This window comes from Strix uralensis, chromosome 24 (genome assembly GCF_047716275.1).
Source record: "Strix uralensis isolate ZFMK-TIS-50842 chromosome 24, bStrUra1, whole genome shotgun sequence".
In the NCBI taxonomy this organism is placed as follows: Eukaryota; Metazoa; Chordata; class Aves; order Strigiformes; family Strigidae; genus Strix; species Strix uralensis.
In genome coordinates this window covers 6,669,409-6,686,002 of record NC_133995.1, presented here as the reverse complement: position 1 = coordinate 6,686,002, position 16,594 = coordinate 6,669,409, and the positions used below count along the sequence as shown (strand labels likewise).

At 54.8% G+C, this 16,594-nt stretch overlaps 1 protein-coding gene across 2 annotated transcripts in view; it reads left to right on the top strand.

Annotated features, from left to right (window-relative positions):
• The window catches only part of LRRN2 (leucine rich repeat neuronal 2), a 35,561-nt gene extending 24,142 nt beyond the window's left edge, over positions 1 to 11,419 (top strand). Inside the window, exons 2-4 of one of the 2 annotated variants that reach the window (XR_012632155.1) lie at positions 4,952 to 8,556; positions 8,925 to 9,001; positions 11,297 to 11,419. Coding sequence is in view for 1 of the 2 variants with exons in the window: in XM_074893775.1 (XP_074749876.1) it covers positions 5,253 to 7,343 (2,091 nt within the window). In the remaining variant the exon portion in view is untranslated. Of the gene's footprint in view, positions 1 to 4,951 lie in introns of both variants that reach the window. The other variant, XM_074893775.1, reaches the window with a different exon arrangement.
• The last annotated feature ends 5,175 nt before the right edge of the window (positions 11,420 to 16,594 follow it).

The following is a 16,594-nucleotide window of genomic DNA, read 5'->3' as shown; positions in this document are numbered from 1 at the left end:
AAGTCCTGAGCCCAGAGCAGCCAGGGCTGAGAGCTGGACATGGTGATAGGCCAAAAAAATTCTTTTTCTGGGGGTACGGTGGGGCTGTGCAGTTTGGTCTTGTGTTGTCTCCATGTACAGAGAGGCTGGGCCAGGCTGGACGTGTCCAGCCGCAAACCCAACAAAGCCAAAGGGTGCAATGCCCGGGTCATTCCCATCCTCCCACCCTGGGCAGGACGAAGGCTGGATCCTGCACTCAGCAGAGCTGCTGGCTCCCCGCCGAAACATCTTCTCCCAAGGGCTGGCTGCAGATTTGAATCACGCCGTCAAAAAGAGCAAAAGACAGCAGGGACAGGCGGGGGGGAGGATTTTCCCACAGCATCTGACTGCCACTTCTCATCTGCCTCCGCCGGGAGCTGGCAGGGCCAGTGACAGGGACGTGAAGGCTTAGCAGCCGCTGAAGTACAGCAGCGTTGGAAAGCTTCGAGAGCGATGGCCGTGTCGCAGGCTGCTGTGTGCACTGCTTGCTTAAAACCGTCACCCAGAAAAGACAGAGGCTTGGCAGGAGCTCACGGCCCCCGGGGAGATGCGACGCGGGCTGGGGCATCTGCTACCCCTTGGGGACATCGCCGCGGGCGAGCTGCTGCCTGCGGAGAGGAGCCGGAGGCTGAGCATGGCCCCGCTCCTGGCTTTGCCCAGGCAGGGCACCCCAGGAGCCGTCGGGGTCCTCCCTGTCCCCCTTGGGGTCTATGGGCTGTCCATCGCCTCCCACCCAGCAGCACACTGGGGGAAGCGTCGGGCTCTTCTGGCTGCAGTGAGGGAGAGGGAAGGGCAGGAGAGCGCGGGGCTCAGCTGCAGCCATTTATCTCCCGAAGCCAGGCTATTAGACAGATGACAGAGGGAGAGAGGCAGCCGGTGCAAGCACTGAGACCAAGGCTCCTTCCACTGGGTGATTTATCTCCTGGCTTCATCCAGCAAACTTGCTGATGAAAAGACTCTTCCCTTCTCTGTGCCTCATCAATTCTCATTCTCATTGCTTTTCTATTTTTTTTTTCTCCCTTTCCCTGGGCTTCTGCTGCCTGTTCATGCAGCCGCTCTCCTCTCTCCCCGGCGCTGCGCACCCCGTCTCTCTTATGCTCCCCATCTCATCTCCCTCTCCCAACCTCATTCTCTGATGGTCTCTTTGTCCCTTTTCTTCTCCCTTTCACGTCTGGTTCTCCTTTATCTCCTTGTGGCACTTTCATTCCCCCTTATTCCTTCTCCTTCCGTATTTCTCCACTGTATCCCCCTCGCTGTCCCTGAGCACGCCTGGCTGGGATCGAAACATAATCCTTGAACTCCCATTAGCAAGTGTCACCGCAGATGATGTCGTGGCCTTGTGGCAAATTTAAGTTGGTACCATTTGGGGCAGTGCCCTGGCTGGCCCTGGCCCTTTGTGTCTTGTTTTCTTGCTTTCAGAGGAGCAGAAACACCTCCCGAGCGGGCAAAGGTACCCCAGCACCATCGTGAAGGTTGCTGGTGCTGCACGTAGCTGCTGGCCTGATCCTGCTCTGTGTGCTCAGCCTCGTGCCTGGGGGATGCTCAGGCAAAGTTTGTCCAGGTTTGCTGGCTCGCTGCACGGACCAGCCCTTACCAGCCCCAGGGTGGCTCATGTTTGTATGCTGCAAACTTCCTGCTGTTCTGGGGATGCAGAAGGAGCCATTCGTGGTTTCCAGCAGTGCCACGTGTTGCTCTTCTGTCTCAGCAACTGGTAATTCAGTGGCTGCTCCAAGCCCTTGGCTCAGAAATCCTCCGGCCACTGATGCTCTGCGATCGCTCGTGGCAGAGGCAGGTGTGGGACAACAGCAGGGACTCCGAGCTGTCCCCCCGCAGGAAGCTTTGAAGGGAGAAGTCACAGAAATGCCTTAGGGAGACCAAGAAATTGGGTAAATGCTGGAAAACTATGGAAGAGACGAGTGGCATCCCTAGTGTGGGGACTAGACTTGAGTCCCGCTGGGGGAAAAAAAGGAAACCGGGGGTATTTTCCATTTCCCGTTGTTCAGGGCACTGCAGCAAATGTTTCAGCCCCCTGGCTCTACGTTTTTTGAAAAAAATAAACTCTGAGCAGAAACGTCACCCGACTCTCTGCTGTCACTCTCGCTGCGCCGCAGCCCACGCCGAGGAAGAGCCCGAAATAGCAGCCGGGGGCTGTCAGCACTGGCGGGGAGCTGGGGGTGCCTGTGGCCTCGCTGGAGCCCAGCCTGGCCGCGGAGGGGGTCCCACTCCTCAGCAGACCCTCCAGCAATCTGCGTCCCGGCTCCTCTTTGCTGTTCCCCATCTTTTCTCCAGTTTCACCGAGGCTCCTGTTATCCTGGGCAGCATCTTCCCACTGCCTGCAAAGGCAGATCTGTCTGTCTTGGCAAGGAGATGGAATCTGGGCTCTCTGGGAGACACCACTTAGCCTCACAACCTCGGCTGCATCTCGAGCCTGATCTCTCTATTTGTTAGCCTCAAAGCCTGGGTCCCTCCGCTTTTCTGTCTTATTCGGTGCCCTGAGTCTGTTTGGGGGGAAAACAAGGGCTTTCGGGGCATGGTCAGTGCTTTGGTGCTGCTGGGGAGTCATGGATAGACAGGGTGGGTGGAACTTTGGGGTATGTGTGAGCACGTGCACATGAATCACAGAAAGTTGCACATGGGGAATTGTCCCCGCCGTTCCCCTGCATGAACCCCTTGAGATCCAGGTCTCCCCCGGGCCAACCCTCTCCCGGGACCCCCATCCCCAACCCTCGCCAGCCCTGGTCCCCCCCTATTCCCCACAGTTTGGCGGGGGGAGGCTTTCGAACCCAAATGGGGAAATGCCAGAAGCGAACCCGTGGCCGTGGGAGCTGCGGGACTGCCTGGCCCATCCCACCATCCATCTCTGGGGCAGCGCAGGAAGAGGCTAAAGGAGTCTGCATGCAGCCTGCAGCTTCTTCAGTGCCTACTTAAGAAATAATGAGCCCAACTTCCCTGGGCAAGGGATAACAGATGACCAGCAGGCTCCTGCCCTCTCCTTCCCCATCTCCCCACCAGCCCTTGGCTGAACTGCAGGAATTCGGGGTGCAGGTGCCTGGGGTGTCACTGCTGTCACCAGGGAGCAGGGCTGTCACGGCAGAGGGGGGTGCCCTGCCAGGAAATGGGGTTCGTACCCCACAGCAGGGATCACACACTGTTGATTTGCCTGTTCGGTTTGCCCCATGCCATTTGAAACCATGAAATATGAAGTTTAGTACCCAGAGTTTTGAAAAAATGACGTTTTTCTACAAGCACTGATCCTATTACTTATAAAAACACCTGGACTGTTACGGCATCATCCTGTATGCAAGACTTTCCATGGCTGTAAGTTCTGCAATGCCAGCCTGTGCTGGGCAAAAGTGATAAAACCTGGTTACAGACACAAACCCTGTAGAGATATCGCCCACCAGCTGAGCTGGGGAGTCTTCCCTGTAAAATGGAGTTTTAAACAAGGTGCTTTTTCTGAGCTCTTCTTCACAGCCTTAAGGAAATAAAAAAAAAAAAAAATCCTCCTTTTTTTTTTTTTTAAGGAGAAAAGATTCTATAATATTTTAATGGCTGAAGAGATTTATAGTCACAGAAATGCCTGTGCACTTAAAAAGAAAGATGTGGGTCCATCAGAAGGATGCAGAAATCAATACAGCCTTCCTCTTCTTTAATGCTGTTTCTCCAGGAGGCGGTTTAAAAGCCGATGCCCTCGCAGCAGGCAAGAAGGGAAGTGTGCGGGATCAATTCTGGCGCAAGGCTTGGATGAGTCAATGCTGAATAAACTTTGGTTGGAAGCCCTTTACAGGGAGAGCAAGGGGGTGATAAAATAGAGCTGCTTGGAAAGAAACTTTCTTTTCCCACTCCGGCTGCTTTTTAATGTTTTTTCCTGCTGTGTGAAAGTCTTTTAAGATGGGGAGAAGCTCTGGGGCTTGGTTTGATTTGTGTCAGTATGGGTCAGGAGAACTGTGGCAAATCAAAAAATCAAAGGTGGGGTCGTGGCCAGCTCCGGCTCCTCTGAACCCAGCAGCTGGATGGAGAGAGGGGCAGGGAGGTGTCAGGGGGGTCACCCCCACCCAGCCCCTTGCCAGACACCCCACTGAAGAACCCCTGACCCCTCTTCCCTGGAGAAGGTGCAGGGCAAGGGGGCAAAGCCAGGGTAACAGCCAGCATGGAGGGGATTACGGGGCTTCTGCACTTCCCCAGGAGCTTCTAATGAGCCCAATCAGGGTTTTCTGCTCCCAGGAAATTGCCCCCACCTTGGGCCAGTGCTTTAAAAGAGTTGGGGTGAGAGAGGGGGTGTTTAGTCTGGAGGGGAGGTTTGTGTAGGGGGTGGATCTTGTAGCTGCTCTGGGTGCTGCAGCCTCATGGTGCAGGGGCATGTGTTTGCACATGTACTGCTCTTTCCCTAAAAGTTTGGCTTTCTGCTCAGCATCTGCCATCTGGGCTAACAGCCCCCCTCACTTTAACCCTTGAGACCCAAGTTTGTGTGGAGGTAGGTGTGCTCACTGCTAGTGGAGGACTAAAGGAGAAGAAGTAGTTCTGGGATAAGCTGTCCCAGTGCCAAGCAAAGTGAGCTCTGAGCCTGCGGTCCCTGAGCTGCTACAGGGCTTCTGCTAGAGATGCCAAAACCAGGTCTGTGCTTGGGGGCGTGTTTCCTCCATAAGCCCACCGAGATAAAACATGTTAGGGCTCTGCGAATAGGGCTGGGAGCTCCTGGATGTGGGCACTGGTGGCCCTGGGCAGGACAAAACCTCTGGGATGAGAGGGCACAGTTAGTGCTGTGGATATAAAACAGGTTAAATGGACACGTTGGTCTGTCTTGAAGTTGGGCGGGATGCTGGGGGTCCCATGGATGGGGCTTTGCCTCCCCAGCCTGTTTATTCTCTCTGACATTTGTTCACCACATGCGTGAGGTCTCCTCTAATACAACTTGTCGTCTGGCCTCTTTCAGGAATGACCTTGAGGAGGAACCCGAAATATGCAGCAGCCGAGTGCAAAAATGAATCATTTGGGGAGGAAGAAAAGGCGAAGCTCTGACTGAAGGCACCGGCCCTGGTTGCAGGTGTTATGTGCTCTTGGCAGGGGGGGGCAGGCAGGGCAGCCGGCAGCAGGGGCTGATCAGTGCCAGGGGCTCGCATGGAGCATCTTCTCCCGTGGATCCTGTCCCCACCCGGCTGTCGCCCCATGCCCTGCTCTGGGTGCGCCCTGTGAACCTTTCCTGCCTGGGAGGAAGCTGGTCCCACCAGCCGAAAATGAGACGCTTCCAAACCAGTTCGCTTCTGCTCTGCGTGGTGGCCGCCACCGCCATCCCCATCGTGCCCTGGAAGGTCAAATGCCCACCCCAGTGTGTCTGTCAGATCCGGCCGTGGTACACCCCCCGCTCGGTGTACCGGGAGGCTGCCACGGTGGACTGCAATGACTTGTTCATCTCCGCCGTGCCCGAAGACCTGCCGGAGGGGACCCAGACCCTGCTCTTGCAAAGCAACAATATCGCCAGGCTGGAGCAGAGTGAGCTGGACTATCTCAGAAACCTCTCGGAGCTGGACCTGTCACAGAACAGCTTCTCCGATGTCTGGGACTTTGGCCTTAAGAGCATGCCCCAGCTGCTCAGCCTGCATCTGGAGGAGAACCAGCTTTCTGAGCTGCCCGATGGCAGCTTCCCTGGGCTGGGCAACCTGCAGGAGCTCTACCTGAACCACAACCAGCTCCGCAGGATCGCTCCCCACGCCTTCTCTGGCCTTGGCAGCCTGCTGCGCCTCCACCTCAACTCCAACCTGCTGAGGACGGTCGACAGTCGCTGGTTCCAGATGCTCCCCAGCCTGGAGATCCTCATGATCGGAGGCAACAGGGTGGATGCAATCTTGGATATGAATTTCAGGCCCCTGTCAAACCTGCGGAGTTTGGTTTTGGCTGGGATGAACCTGAGGGAGATCTCAGACTATGCGCTGGAAGGGCTGCGGAGCCTGGAGAGCCTCTCATTCTATGACAACAAGCTCATGAATGTCCCCAAGCGGGCACTGCAGCAAGTTCCTGGCCTCAAGTTCCTGGATCTGAACAAAAACCCATTGCAGAGGGTGAAGCAAAGTGACTTCACCAACATGTTGCACCTCAAAGAGCTGGGGCTCAACAACATGGAGGAGCTGGTGTCCATAGACCAGTTTGCCTTGATCAACCTCCCCGAGCTGACCAAGCTAGACGTGACCAACAACCCCAAGCTGTCCTTTATCCACCCCAACGCATTCCACCACCTTCCCCAACTGGAAACCCTCATGCTCAACAACAACGCCCTAAGTGCCTTGCATAAGCAGACGGTTGAGTCCCTGCCCAACCTGCAGGAGATCAGCATCCACAGCAACCCCATTCGCTGCGACTGTGTCATCCGCTGGGTCAACAGCACTGAAAACCACATTCGCTTCATCGAACCCCAGTCCACGCTGTGCGCCGAGCCCCCCGACCTCAAGAGGAGGCACATTCGGGATGTCCCCTTCCGGGAGATGACAGATCGCTGCCTGCCTCTCATCTCCACCAAGAGCTTCCCCTCCCACTTAGAGGTGGCGGATGGTGACAATGTCTCCTTGCATTGCCGAGCTCTGGCGGAGCCGGACCCAGAGATCTACTGGGTCACTCCTTCTGGGGTGAAGCTGATCCCCTACGCGGAAGATGGGCGGTACAAGGTGCACCCTGAAGGGACGCTGGAGATTCACGGCATCTCGGTGCAGGAGGCTGGGCTGTACACCTGCGTGGCTCACAACCTCCTCGGGGCAGACACCAAGAGCGTCAGCATGACGGTCAACCACTCCTTCCCGTTCAGCGAGGACAGCCTGGAGCTGGTGGTGGCGGATGTCCAGGCCTACCACATCCTGGTTGCCTGGAAGCCACATCTCAACACTGTCTCCTCCAACCTCACCTGGTCCAGCTTCTTGCTTAGCTCCAACTTGGACATGACCAACGTGGCCCGGATCCCCATGGGGACCCACACATACAACATCACCCGGCTCCACCAGGACACGGAGTACTGGGCTTGCCTCCACGTGGCCTTTGTAGACTCGCAGGCCAAGGTGGCTTGTGTGAACACCAGGACTAAAGAGGCTGCCCACGGCTACTGGCTCCTGGAGGGCAGGCAGAGCCTCCTGCCAGTGCTGGTCCTCTGCCTCCTGCTCCTTGCTGCCAGCCTCGTAGCTCGCTACAGCATCGGGGCAGAGCCCAGGAGGGCCGGGGAGCTGCTCCGGGGTGCCACAGCCGTGCGCGTGGTCTATCCCCCCCTTGCCCAGCCCTGGGCTCGGGGGCAGCGTGGGGGGCAGCTCCTGGCCGTGGAGGTGCAAGCTGCCACCCTGGACTGCTGAAGGCTGATGTACTGGTGGGGCTGCTGGTGGGGAGGGAGAAACTATTTTTTACCAAAAAAGTAACTAAACCACAAAACTGAACAAAAAAAAAAAAAAAAAAAAGGATTTCATGGACTCGACCAAGAGTCGAAATGGCGTGGCAGATGGAGAGGAGCAGAGCTGGCCACGGGGCTTGCAGAGCCTCTTCGTGGTCCTGGCAGGGTCTGGATCCGTGTGTAGGGTCTGGATCTATGCATGGCTCCCAAAAACACCCGCTGGGCAGCCGGGAGGGCTCAGAAGGGCCCGAGCCCGAGGGGGACGATGCCCCGAGCGGTCAAAGAGCCATACAGATGATCAGCAGATCACCCCTTCCCCATGTCCCCTGGCACCATAAGACACCCCAGCAGTGTCAGCTCCTTTGCTGGACAGTCCCTGTTTTGGAAATACAAATAAGGCCTTTCCCTTTGGGATACATGTTGTTTTGTTTCTTTTTCTTTTTTTTTTTTTTTTTGAGCACTCAGATAATCAGCCACAAACCCGCCCCCAGCACCTTCCCACTGCCCTGTCGTTTGCTTGCTGCTGTCGGCCGGAGGGAAGCAGAGGGTAAAGGAGGGGACTTTGGGCAAAAGAAACAGAAATGAGGATGGTGACATATCTCTTAATTGGCATCCCTGCGGGGCTGGCCAGCTTCTGCCAGAGTTGATTGGTTCCTGTATCCTGCAAGTGTAATCTCAAGGCTATTTTGTAAACTTTTGTGGATAATGTTAAAAAAACAAAAAAAGAGGAAAAATGGGAAGAAAAAAGGGGGAAGTTCTTGCTTTTCTGTTTTTGTATAAAAAAAAAAAAAGCAAAAAAAAAAAAAGCAATCCTTTGTATACTGGTGTGCAGCTGGAGGGCTTCATGGCAGGGCCCCCTCGCTTCAGAGGCAGGAGGGACTGGGGGGGCTCTGCAGGACAGTCCCTGCGCATCACTGTGCCCGCGGCGGGGGGATGCAAAACCTGCTCTCCTGGGCTGTTGCTGCTTCTTTCCCCGAAAGCAATTAAAATTGCAAATGAAAGGATCCCCCTCCACCCTGGTCTGTGCCAAACCGAGGGATGAGGTGAACCCAAATCAGCGAGGCTTGAAGGAGCCCCTCCCCTCCTGCTCTGATGCTGCCAGCAATGTTCCCTTCCCTGGTTGACGTGAACAAGCCATCCCTTTGCTTGGGCCTATACCTAATCCCGGCTTGTTAGAGGTAAGGACTTTGGGGTCAGTCTAACCACAACCCTAAACAAAATGTGCCTTTACCAACACACATGCGGCTCCGGGAGATGCCAGTGCAGCCCACGGAGTGGGCACGGGTGCATCCAGAGTCCCGCTGGCACTTTGTTTGCTTGTCCTTCCATGGGAAAGACCAAGAAAAAACATCCCAGCCAGAGCTGGGGGGAATGATGGGGGTGTTGGGGTGCAGGTACCCCCAGAGGTAGGGTCTCCGTGCACATGTGGGGCTCCCTTGGGTGAAGCCCGTTGCGCCGGCGCAATTGCTGCGCGCACGGGGCTTTGGAGGGACCGGAAAACCTTGACACAGTAAAAAGCTGTTTGAACTTCTCATTCATCTTCCAGCCAAGGCGAGATGGTTCCCCGCTGGATAAGCTCTGCGCTCAGCCAGGCACGCAAAACGGCTTCTGCGCCTTCGCCGGGTAATTATTTCGGAGGGTAATGGCTCTCCTCGGTCCCCGTTCAGCACACCACTGCCGCTCACCAAAGCACTTCAGCATGTGTTCAGGACCTGCGAGATCTCCAGGGGCCCTAAGCACAAGCTGAAAGTTAAGTGCAGGCTTAAACACTTTGCTGAATTAGAGCCATGATCTGCTTTGAATATTCGGCTGCGGAGCCCCAGCTCCGCTCAGGTGTGCAACAATCAGTGTTTGGCAGACTCAGGGCCTGAAACAGCCTTTCTCCCCTGCCTTTGGTACAGCAGGGAAACTTAAACGCAAAATATATTCCCTGTGGTTCAGCTAAATCGGTGCTGAAACATGTGGAAATAGTTGCTGAGAAATTTCCCCGGTGCAAACACGTCCCTGATTTAATCCTGCTCGTCCCTGCGACGCATGGGCTGAGCCCCAGGCAGCGCCTGCATCTCCCATCCCCTCCACCATCCTGCAAAAAACATCATCCGTTCCCAAACAAAGCAAGGACCGGGCCCCTTAAAGGCTGTAATTTTGTAGGTGTAGGGAAAAAGCCTCTTTGATCACGGTTATCGCGGCTGCTGCCGCCATGCTGGGACGGGAGGTGAAGGTTCAGCCGTTGCCTGAATTGTCTGCTCTCCTCTAAAAGCTACGCCTGCAAACCAGAGATTAAAATGCAAGATACAGGCAATTAATTTGATTTCCTTTGAAACTGGAGGGACCCGAGGAGCTTTATGCGGCGCATTCAGACAGAGCACCCACCGCTGCAGGACACGCTTCCCAGTGGGTCCCCTGCACCCAGGTGGGTGCTGCAGCCCAGGCTCCCCATGGGAGGGGGGTGGCCAGATCCGCCCCCCGCCCCCTCAGTGCCCCAAACCAGCAGCTTTGCTGTGAACCACTCCTATCCCCTCCCTTCCTCCGAGGACATCAGCCGAGAGCACCGTAGGTGCCTCGTGCACTATTTATTGTTGTTGTTATTTATTATTAAAGCACCAACCAGCTTTTCCTGGGCACCATGCTGGAGGAAACGCTTCGTAAACCATTCCCTGTCCCCTGTCCCCAAGCCTGGATGGGCCACGTGGAGCTGGAGTGGCTGCGGGCAGAACCTCACCAGCACCATCCCCTGACACCCAGGGGGACAAGTCCCCCCCTGCTTGGAGACCCTCCCCTAGGGAGGCCACAGCCGAGAGCATCCAAGGCAGGTGGCTGAATTAAAGCCATCCCTCGCTGGAGGAGGCAGGGGAGAGCCAAGCGTCTCCCACCAACCCCGCAGCACATTTCACCCTCCGTATCTTGCAGCTGCCAGCAGGGTTTGTGGGGGAGCAGCCCCGGCTACCGCGCTCCCCGCGGCACCGAGCCCCCCGCACAGCGGCGCGATGCTCACGCTCCTCATCAGGAGGTATCTGGCTAAAAATGAACCTTTCTGGGTGAATTATAGTGGCTGCAAAGTTTTACATGATCTGGACTTGCAGCTCATCCTCTGCCTGGAGGCTGGATTCTGCACCTGGGGAGGATTTGCTAGTGCGTGCGAGGGTTATTTTGGGGTGCCAGGCAGGGGGAATGGGGCTTTTTAGGCACAGCAAAATCTAATTGTATCTTAAGTTTCCTTCAAAGGGGACCAGCCCCCCGGACACCGAGGCAGGTTCACTCTGCGGGGTCTCATCTCCCAGATCTCTCATCCAGAGAGCAAGGATGTGGCAGGAGCCAGAGATGCTTCGGAAAGGGGCAAAGTAGTGCCTGACCCAGGATGCTCTCGACTAGAGGGCTCTTTAATCCACCCCCCAAAGGCATGGCAAGAGCCAGGGCAACTCAAATTAGAAACGTGTTGTGGGTTTTTTAAGCAGCATAAGTAATTAACCACTGAAGCAGCTTTACTGGTAGCCGAGGACAGCAGTCTCTGTATCTGAGCACCACAGAGGGATCCAGCTCTCAAAGAGATGCTCTAGTGAAGAGGCTCCCGAATTTCTCAAGCCCAGGGGACTGTCACCAACACCTGACACCCCTCCTGGCTATTGCCAGCCAAGCCCTGGGGTGCTGGGGGGCGAGCAGGGGTGGCCCCCATCACCTCCCGGTCCTCCCCCTCCACCCATCTGGGATGTCAAAGGTGTGTTTGAGAAATGCTTCTCCTCCAGCCTGTCCCATCAGGTCTCACCCCCGGGCACTGGTTTCTCTCCCATAAACCACTCTTCCTTAGCTGTTCGTCAGGTTTAATTTCTCCTTTTTTTTTTTTTTTATTACCTTCACTTTGAGGATATCTGTGAAAGTCCATTTCTGCTTCTTCTGCCCTCCACCCCTCCTCTTTCTCAGTGCAAACAGCATCATGGATCCCATATGCAACTGAGCTTCTCTCGACAAAGCCAACCGAGAACATTGCGTGCCAGGCTCTATTTTAAGCACCTAATAAAACTGATTTTTGGAGTGGCTCCATCATTGTGTCCTTCTTTTGCAGAGCCCTTGCACCTGCCAAGGGCCCCACGGTGGAGATGCCCCATTCTCAGCACCCATCACCAGGCAGCAGGGCTACCTGCCTGGCTACCTGCCTGCACCTAAGGCTTTCAGGCTCTGGGAGGAGTGTGGCAGGCACATATTTATTAGTTCGTTAGAGAATCAAAGCAGGCCGCTCCTCCTCTCTCCAGCACTTCCTCAAAAATGATTTAAATTAAAACACCGACCTCCTTGGGAAATGTCAGCGGTGTTATCCATATGCATGATGCCATTATGATGAAGCAGGTGCAGCTTTCAAAACCTTCAGGAAAATCTACCTGTCAATCTCCACGGCAAGCAGCTCTCCTTCCAAATGCTTCATCACTTCTCCCCCTCCCTCCTTTACCACTGATTTACAGGTGGGAAACTGAGGCAGGGAGCTGCTTAGTGACTTATGGTCCTCGGTCCCTTTTCCCCTTCCAAGCACATGCTGGGGTTAGGAGATCAGTGCTTCTTTGGCCTTTCCACCCAGAAGTCACCAAATGCAGGAAGAAGCAGCAAAGGCAGGAGTCAGGGAGGAGAAATGATTGCAGCTCATTTATTTCCCGTTGCCTTTTCCAGCCTTTCAGAGCTGAAGCAGCTCCTGCCCCCTGCTAAAGCAGCCCAGCCGGCCTGAATAAATGGATCCAGCTGCGTTCAAGTGGGCAATTGAGGCTAAAATCAGGCTGATGGAAAGCAGCGGGGCAGAAGAGGCGGCACGAGGTCAGTTTGGAGCTGTCTGAGGCTAGAAAAGTGCTGACCTCTCTGGGGGGTGGTTTGTAATTAGCTGTGCTGCTGGCTGGCTGCTCGCAGCTCTCACCTTCCCCCTCTGCCAGGCAGTACTTTGGGAAGTCCTGCTCCTTTCCCAGCACCAGCTCCTCTCCTGGTGGCCAGGCCATCTGCAGGGGATGATGCTGTTGTGGATGAAGCTGTGGCTTGAATTTGTCCCACGGCGCAGGGGGTCTCTGGAGGAGCGAGGAATTGGGGATGTGCAGCAGCACAGGAGACATCAGTGATGCTGCAGGTCCTGGTGAGAGATGGGTGCTCGCTGCTGGTCACCGGGTCGGCTCGTGCTGCCCTAGAGAGGCTTAAATAATTAATTAAGAAACTGGTGTGCACCCAGGTGGCACTTTGGGGTGTTTTGGGAGTGTGTCCCCACAGCAAGTGAGGGTGCAGAGCACCCTGCTCCCATCCCGGTGTCCGCTCCCAGCGGGATGCGTAGGGCACCCCTGGTACCCTCACTGCTCCAGAGTCGTTCTGGAACCGTATTAAATCTTAATTAGGTGGGGGAAGGGGAAGAATTGATTTTTGATTTGCATGTGGTTAAATGGGAAGAGAGCCGGGAGCATGGAAAGGCAGGCAGGGCTCGCTGATGGGGAATGAATATTAATAGGGAATAACAAGTCAGAGCCCAGCTCGGTGGTGGCAGGAGCAGGCAGCGAGCGCAGGAACCGGTGGGGCTGTTGTGGGGTGAGCAGGGTCCTTCCTGAAGCGGCTTGTGGCGGGGGGCTCTCCCCAGGGCTGGATGAGGCCTCGAGGAATATAATTGGCAGGGACTCGGCTGTGTCAGCAAGATACGGGGAGACATGGAGGGGGGCGAAAACTCCCAGCTCTGCAATGAGAGCCAGCAAAAATGGTTAAAAGCAACAACAAAAATAACTGAATATAAAGGGGAGGTCTGCAACGTCATCTGTGTATTGGGGTCCTGTGGAAAACCTCCAGAAAGCTGGTGCCTTCTAGTGTGAATAGCAAACAGCTTTGATCTTTGCCAATCCCTTCTAAATCTTGAGCAGTGTCTTGTAAATCTTTAATTACAAGAAAATTGCAACCTTAACAGTGAACACACAAACTGTGTTGATAAATATTTAAAATTGCCACAGCAACAGATCTGAGGGGATTAAGAAAAGATATATTGAAGTGACAGTTATTAAACACTAGATCCCAGTAAATGTTACCAAGCAGATAAATAATGCAGGTTCCTGACAGCCGCTCGGCTGCTGACAAGGTGAGGGGAAAGCGGCTGCTCTGAGGGGGAGGCTGGTGATGCCAAACCCTGGGCTCTTCCCAACAAGCCCGGGGTAGTGTGGGGGGGAAAAAATGGGGGGTAAAAGTGTTTTCTCTCCTGCTTGGAAATCAACAGCAGCGTGTGTTGCAGCCGTGCCCAGCAGCTGAGGATGGGCCAGGAGCTGACGGTGCCTCTTGACCCCTCGGCTCAACAGCTCACCTGGAAATCCTGCTGTTTCCTCGCTCTCTGACGTGACCGTGGTGGTGCTGAGCACGGGGCGTGCGTGGGGCTGCAGGTCCTCAGGCTCCTTCCCCTGCATCACCGTATCCCCCTGGCATCCCCCCCGCCGAGCTCCTGCCTGTCATTTTGTTCCTACTGCTTGGCCCCATCCGCTTCCCTCACCTTTTTCTGTAAGTTTTGAGGTCACAGACTAAATTTCCATTATTAAATTTCCAGCTAGCATTAAAGATTTATTAGTTCACTAAAGGTAACTAGCAAAAAGTTCATTATTCCTAATAGCCCAGGCTTCACTCACGTGGAGGGAAGATGCTTGAAGCGTGGATTACACCAGCAATCTTCCCAATAAAATATTGATCTAAAAAGTTGGTTAATTATAAATATTACAGCAGAGTGATGAGGAAGTCCCCTGTTTCTGCCTGTTTTGCTGTAAGCTGCCCTGTCCTACCGTGGCCTGAGGGTCGGTACCGGCCCTCAAACAAACTGGAGCTGCGGTGGGAGCGGTGCCCGGCCCAGTGCAGCCCAGCATCACCGTGTCCCTGCTGTGGGGCTCCCCCCAGCCCCTCCAAACACCAGCCAGAGCCTGGAGACCCCCCCAGAGACACGTGTGTGTCCGTCCTGCTCCTCGCACCCTGCTGCTTTCGGGCTCAGCCTCGTACGGATGAAGCCAGGTGCTGTGGGGTGAGCGCGTGTGTGCTGGTGTGGTTCAGATCTAATTTATGGTGTGCTCGGCTGAACTATGATAACGAAGCACTTAAAAATCTAACGAGGGGGGCTGGTTTGGCCTTGCAGAAGTGCTGATGCCCACCTAGTAAATCTTTAATTGAAAGTGGAAGGCAACTGGGAGGCTCACCAGTACAGAGAAAACAGTAAATATTTAATTTGGGTGCAGCGATTACACAAACAGGGTTAAGGGAAAGGGGGGAGAAGACGGATAAAAGTGGCACCTACAGAACATTAAATCCACATAAAGTCACCGAGGAGATAAATAAAATATCTCTTCCAGCAAAGGCAGGAATAAACTGCTTCCTCCAGGCAGCTGAGCATGGCTTGCGGGGAGCGCTGGGAGAGCAGCCAGGGCAGGCTCCAGCTTTCTGCCCTGGCATCCACAGACCACCGAGGGCTGCACTTGGACTCCTGCAAGGCAGGGGGGGGTGAGGAAAAAAAAAAAAAGGGAAAACCCAAAAATAAGACTTTGCAGCTGGGAGGTGAACTTGGCACCATGGGGGGAAAAGCCCCTCGCAGAGCCTGGCGAAGCTCAGCGGGGCTGGGGGTAGGAGGGGCTGAGCAAGGCTGTGCCCATCCCTCCAGCGGGGACCCAGCCCCCCACCCTTCCCAGATAAAGCCCCGCTTTGGGATAAAACCCAAAGCACCTACCCAAGCACTGGGGGAGCAAGGGGGACTTGAAAGCACGTGCAGAATCGGGGCCAGGGAGGACACCCAAACTTTTCCACCATCAACCCCCTCCAGGTTGCCAGTGGCCCCGGCTCCTGCTTGTGGCCTCGTGTTTTCAGCCAGAGCAAGGTATTCTCTGCACATTGCGTTGTTTTGGGGGTTTTCTTGTAGTTTAAAAGCCTGACTGCAACATGTTGTATTTCTAGGTATGAGCAGAAAAGTTTGGCGAGCAAAGGTCAGAGGTAAGGGCGCTCTCTCCTGATGAAGTGTTGCTTTACTCCAAAGGAGGGTAACACCCGGAGCTCAAAGGTGTGTCAGCGCGGGTTACAATCCTCTCTGCTAATGGCAAGAATATCGTAGCAAGTTCGCTGGCTTGCTCAGGCATTCTTCTTTGTGGTATTGATTTTTAAGGAGAACATGGCTTCCAAAGCAAAATAACAATAGCTCGCACTTGTAAAGCTGTTCCCACGCTCAAAGCAATATGCAAACATTTACATGCTGTTTAAAGCATCCCACTGAACCGCTCTGGTAAATAATCCTTCCTGATTTACTGGCGGCTAAACCAGAGGACGCTGTGGTACAGGGATGCCTCTGGCACTGTGCAGGGAACACACGAGTCCTCGGTGGGCATCAGGGCTCAGCTCTTCTCTGGGGTAGAGCCCCACCGACTCGTTAAACGGAGCTACAAAGGCAAAGCACGGAGAGGCTGGTCTGGCTTTCCAGAAACAAAAGGTACGTGTGGATGTAAGAGCCCCCTCATCCTCTGTGCACCGGGGGCTCACACTGGTTCCTCTGAATCCCCGTTCAGACCTGCCACTGTGATGCCACTTTCCAACTGTGTGGCCATTTCAATCTTCAAATTAATGAGGCTTTGGCTGCTAGAAGGAAAAACTGCATTTTTTTTTTTTCCTTAAAACCACAGCAGTTTTCATGCACTGGCAGCTCACAGCTGCGGTGCTCAGCCTGCTCTGCTGGCGAGGTTTCGTTCTACCGGCCTCCTCGCCCCAGTAAGATCCAGCTGGAGACCCCACACAGCTCCCGGGGGTCTCCCAGCCCGTACTGGTGGCTGGGACAGCAGCGGTGCGGCTCACATCAGATTGGGTTTCAGAGAGCTTTTTTTTTCCCCCAATGTCCACATTTGGGTCACTGACAATTCTGGGTAAGGTGTTTGGATAAAGCGAGACTTTATTTTCAGCGGGGTGGATTCTGCTGTCTGTTACCCCAAGGCAGAGGAGGAAGAAGTGCTGCTGGCTCCCAGCAACAGCCTGAAGAGCACGGGCTTTAGAGAGCGCTCCTGCCCAGACCTGCAACTGCTTAAAGGAGTTGGGGAGTGCCACAAATGCTGCCCCCAAAAAATGGCTTTCCTACAAAAAATGAGAGGAAAAGAGGCACGGTGACGGGGGGGAACTTGAGGGCAGAAGCTGAGCAGGGTTGGAACAAGAAGCTCTGGCTACTCGACAGGCTACAGCAGAAAAGGATCCTTTATTTGATAAGATACAGAACAG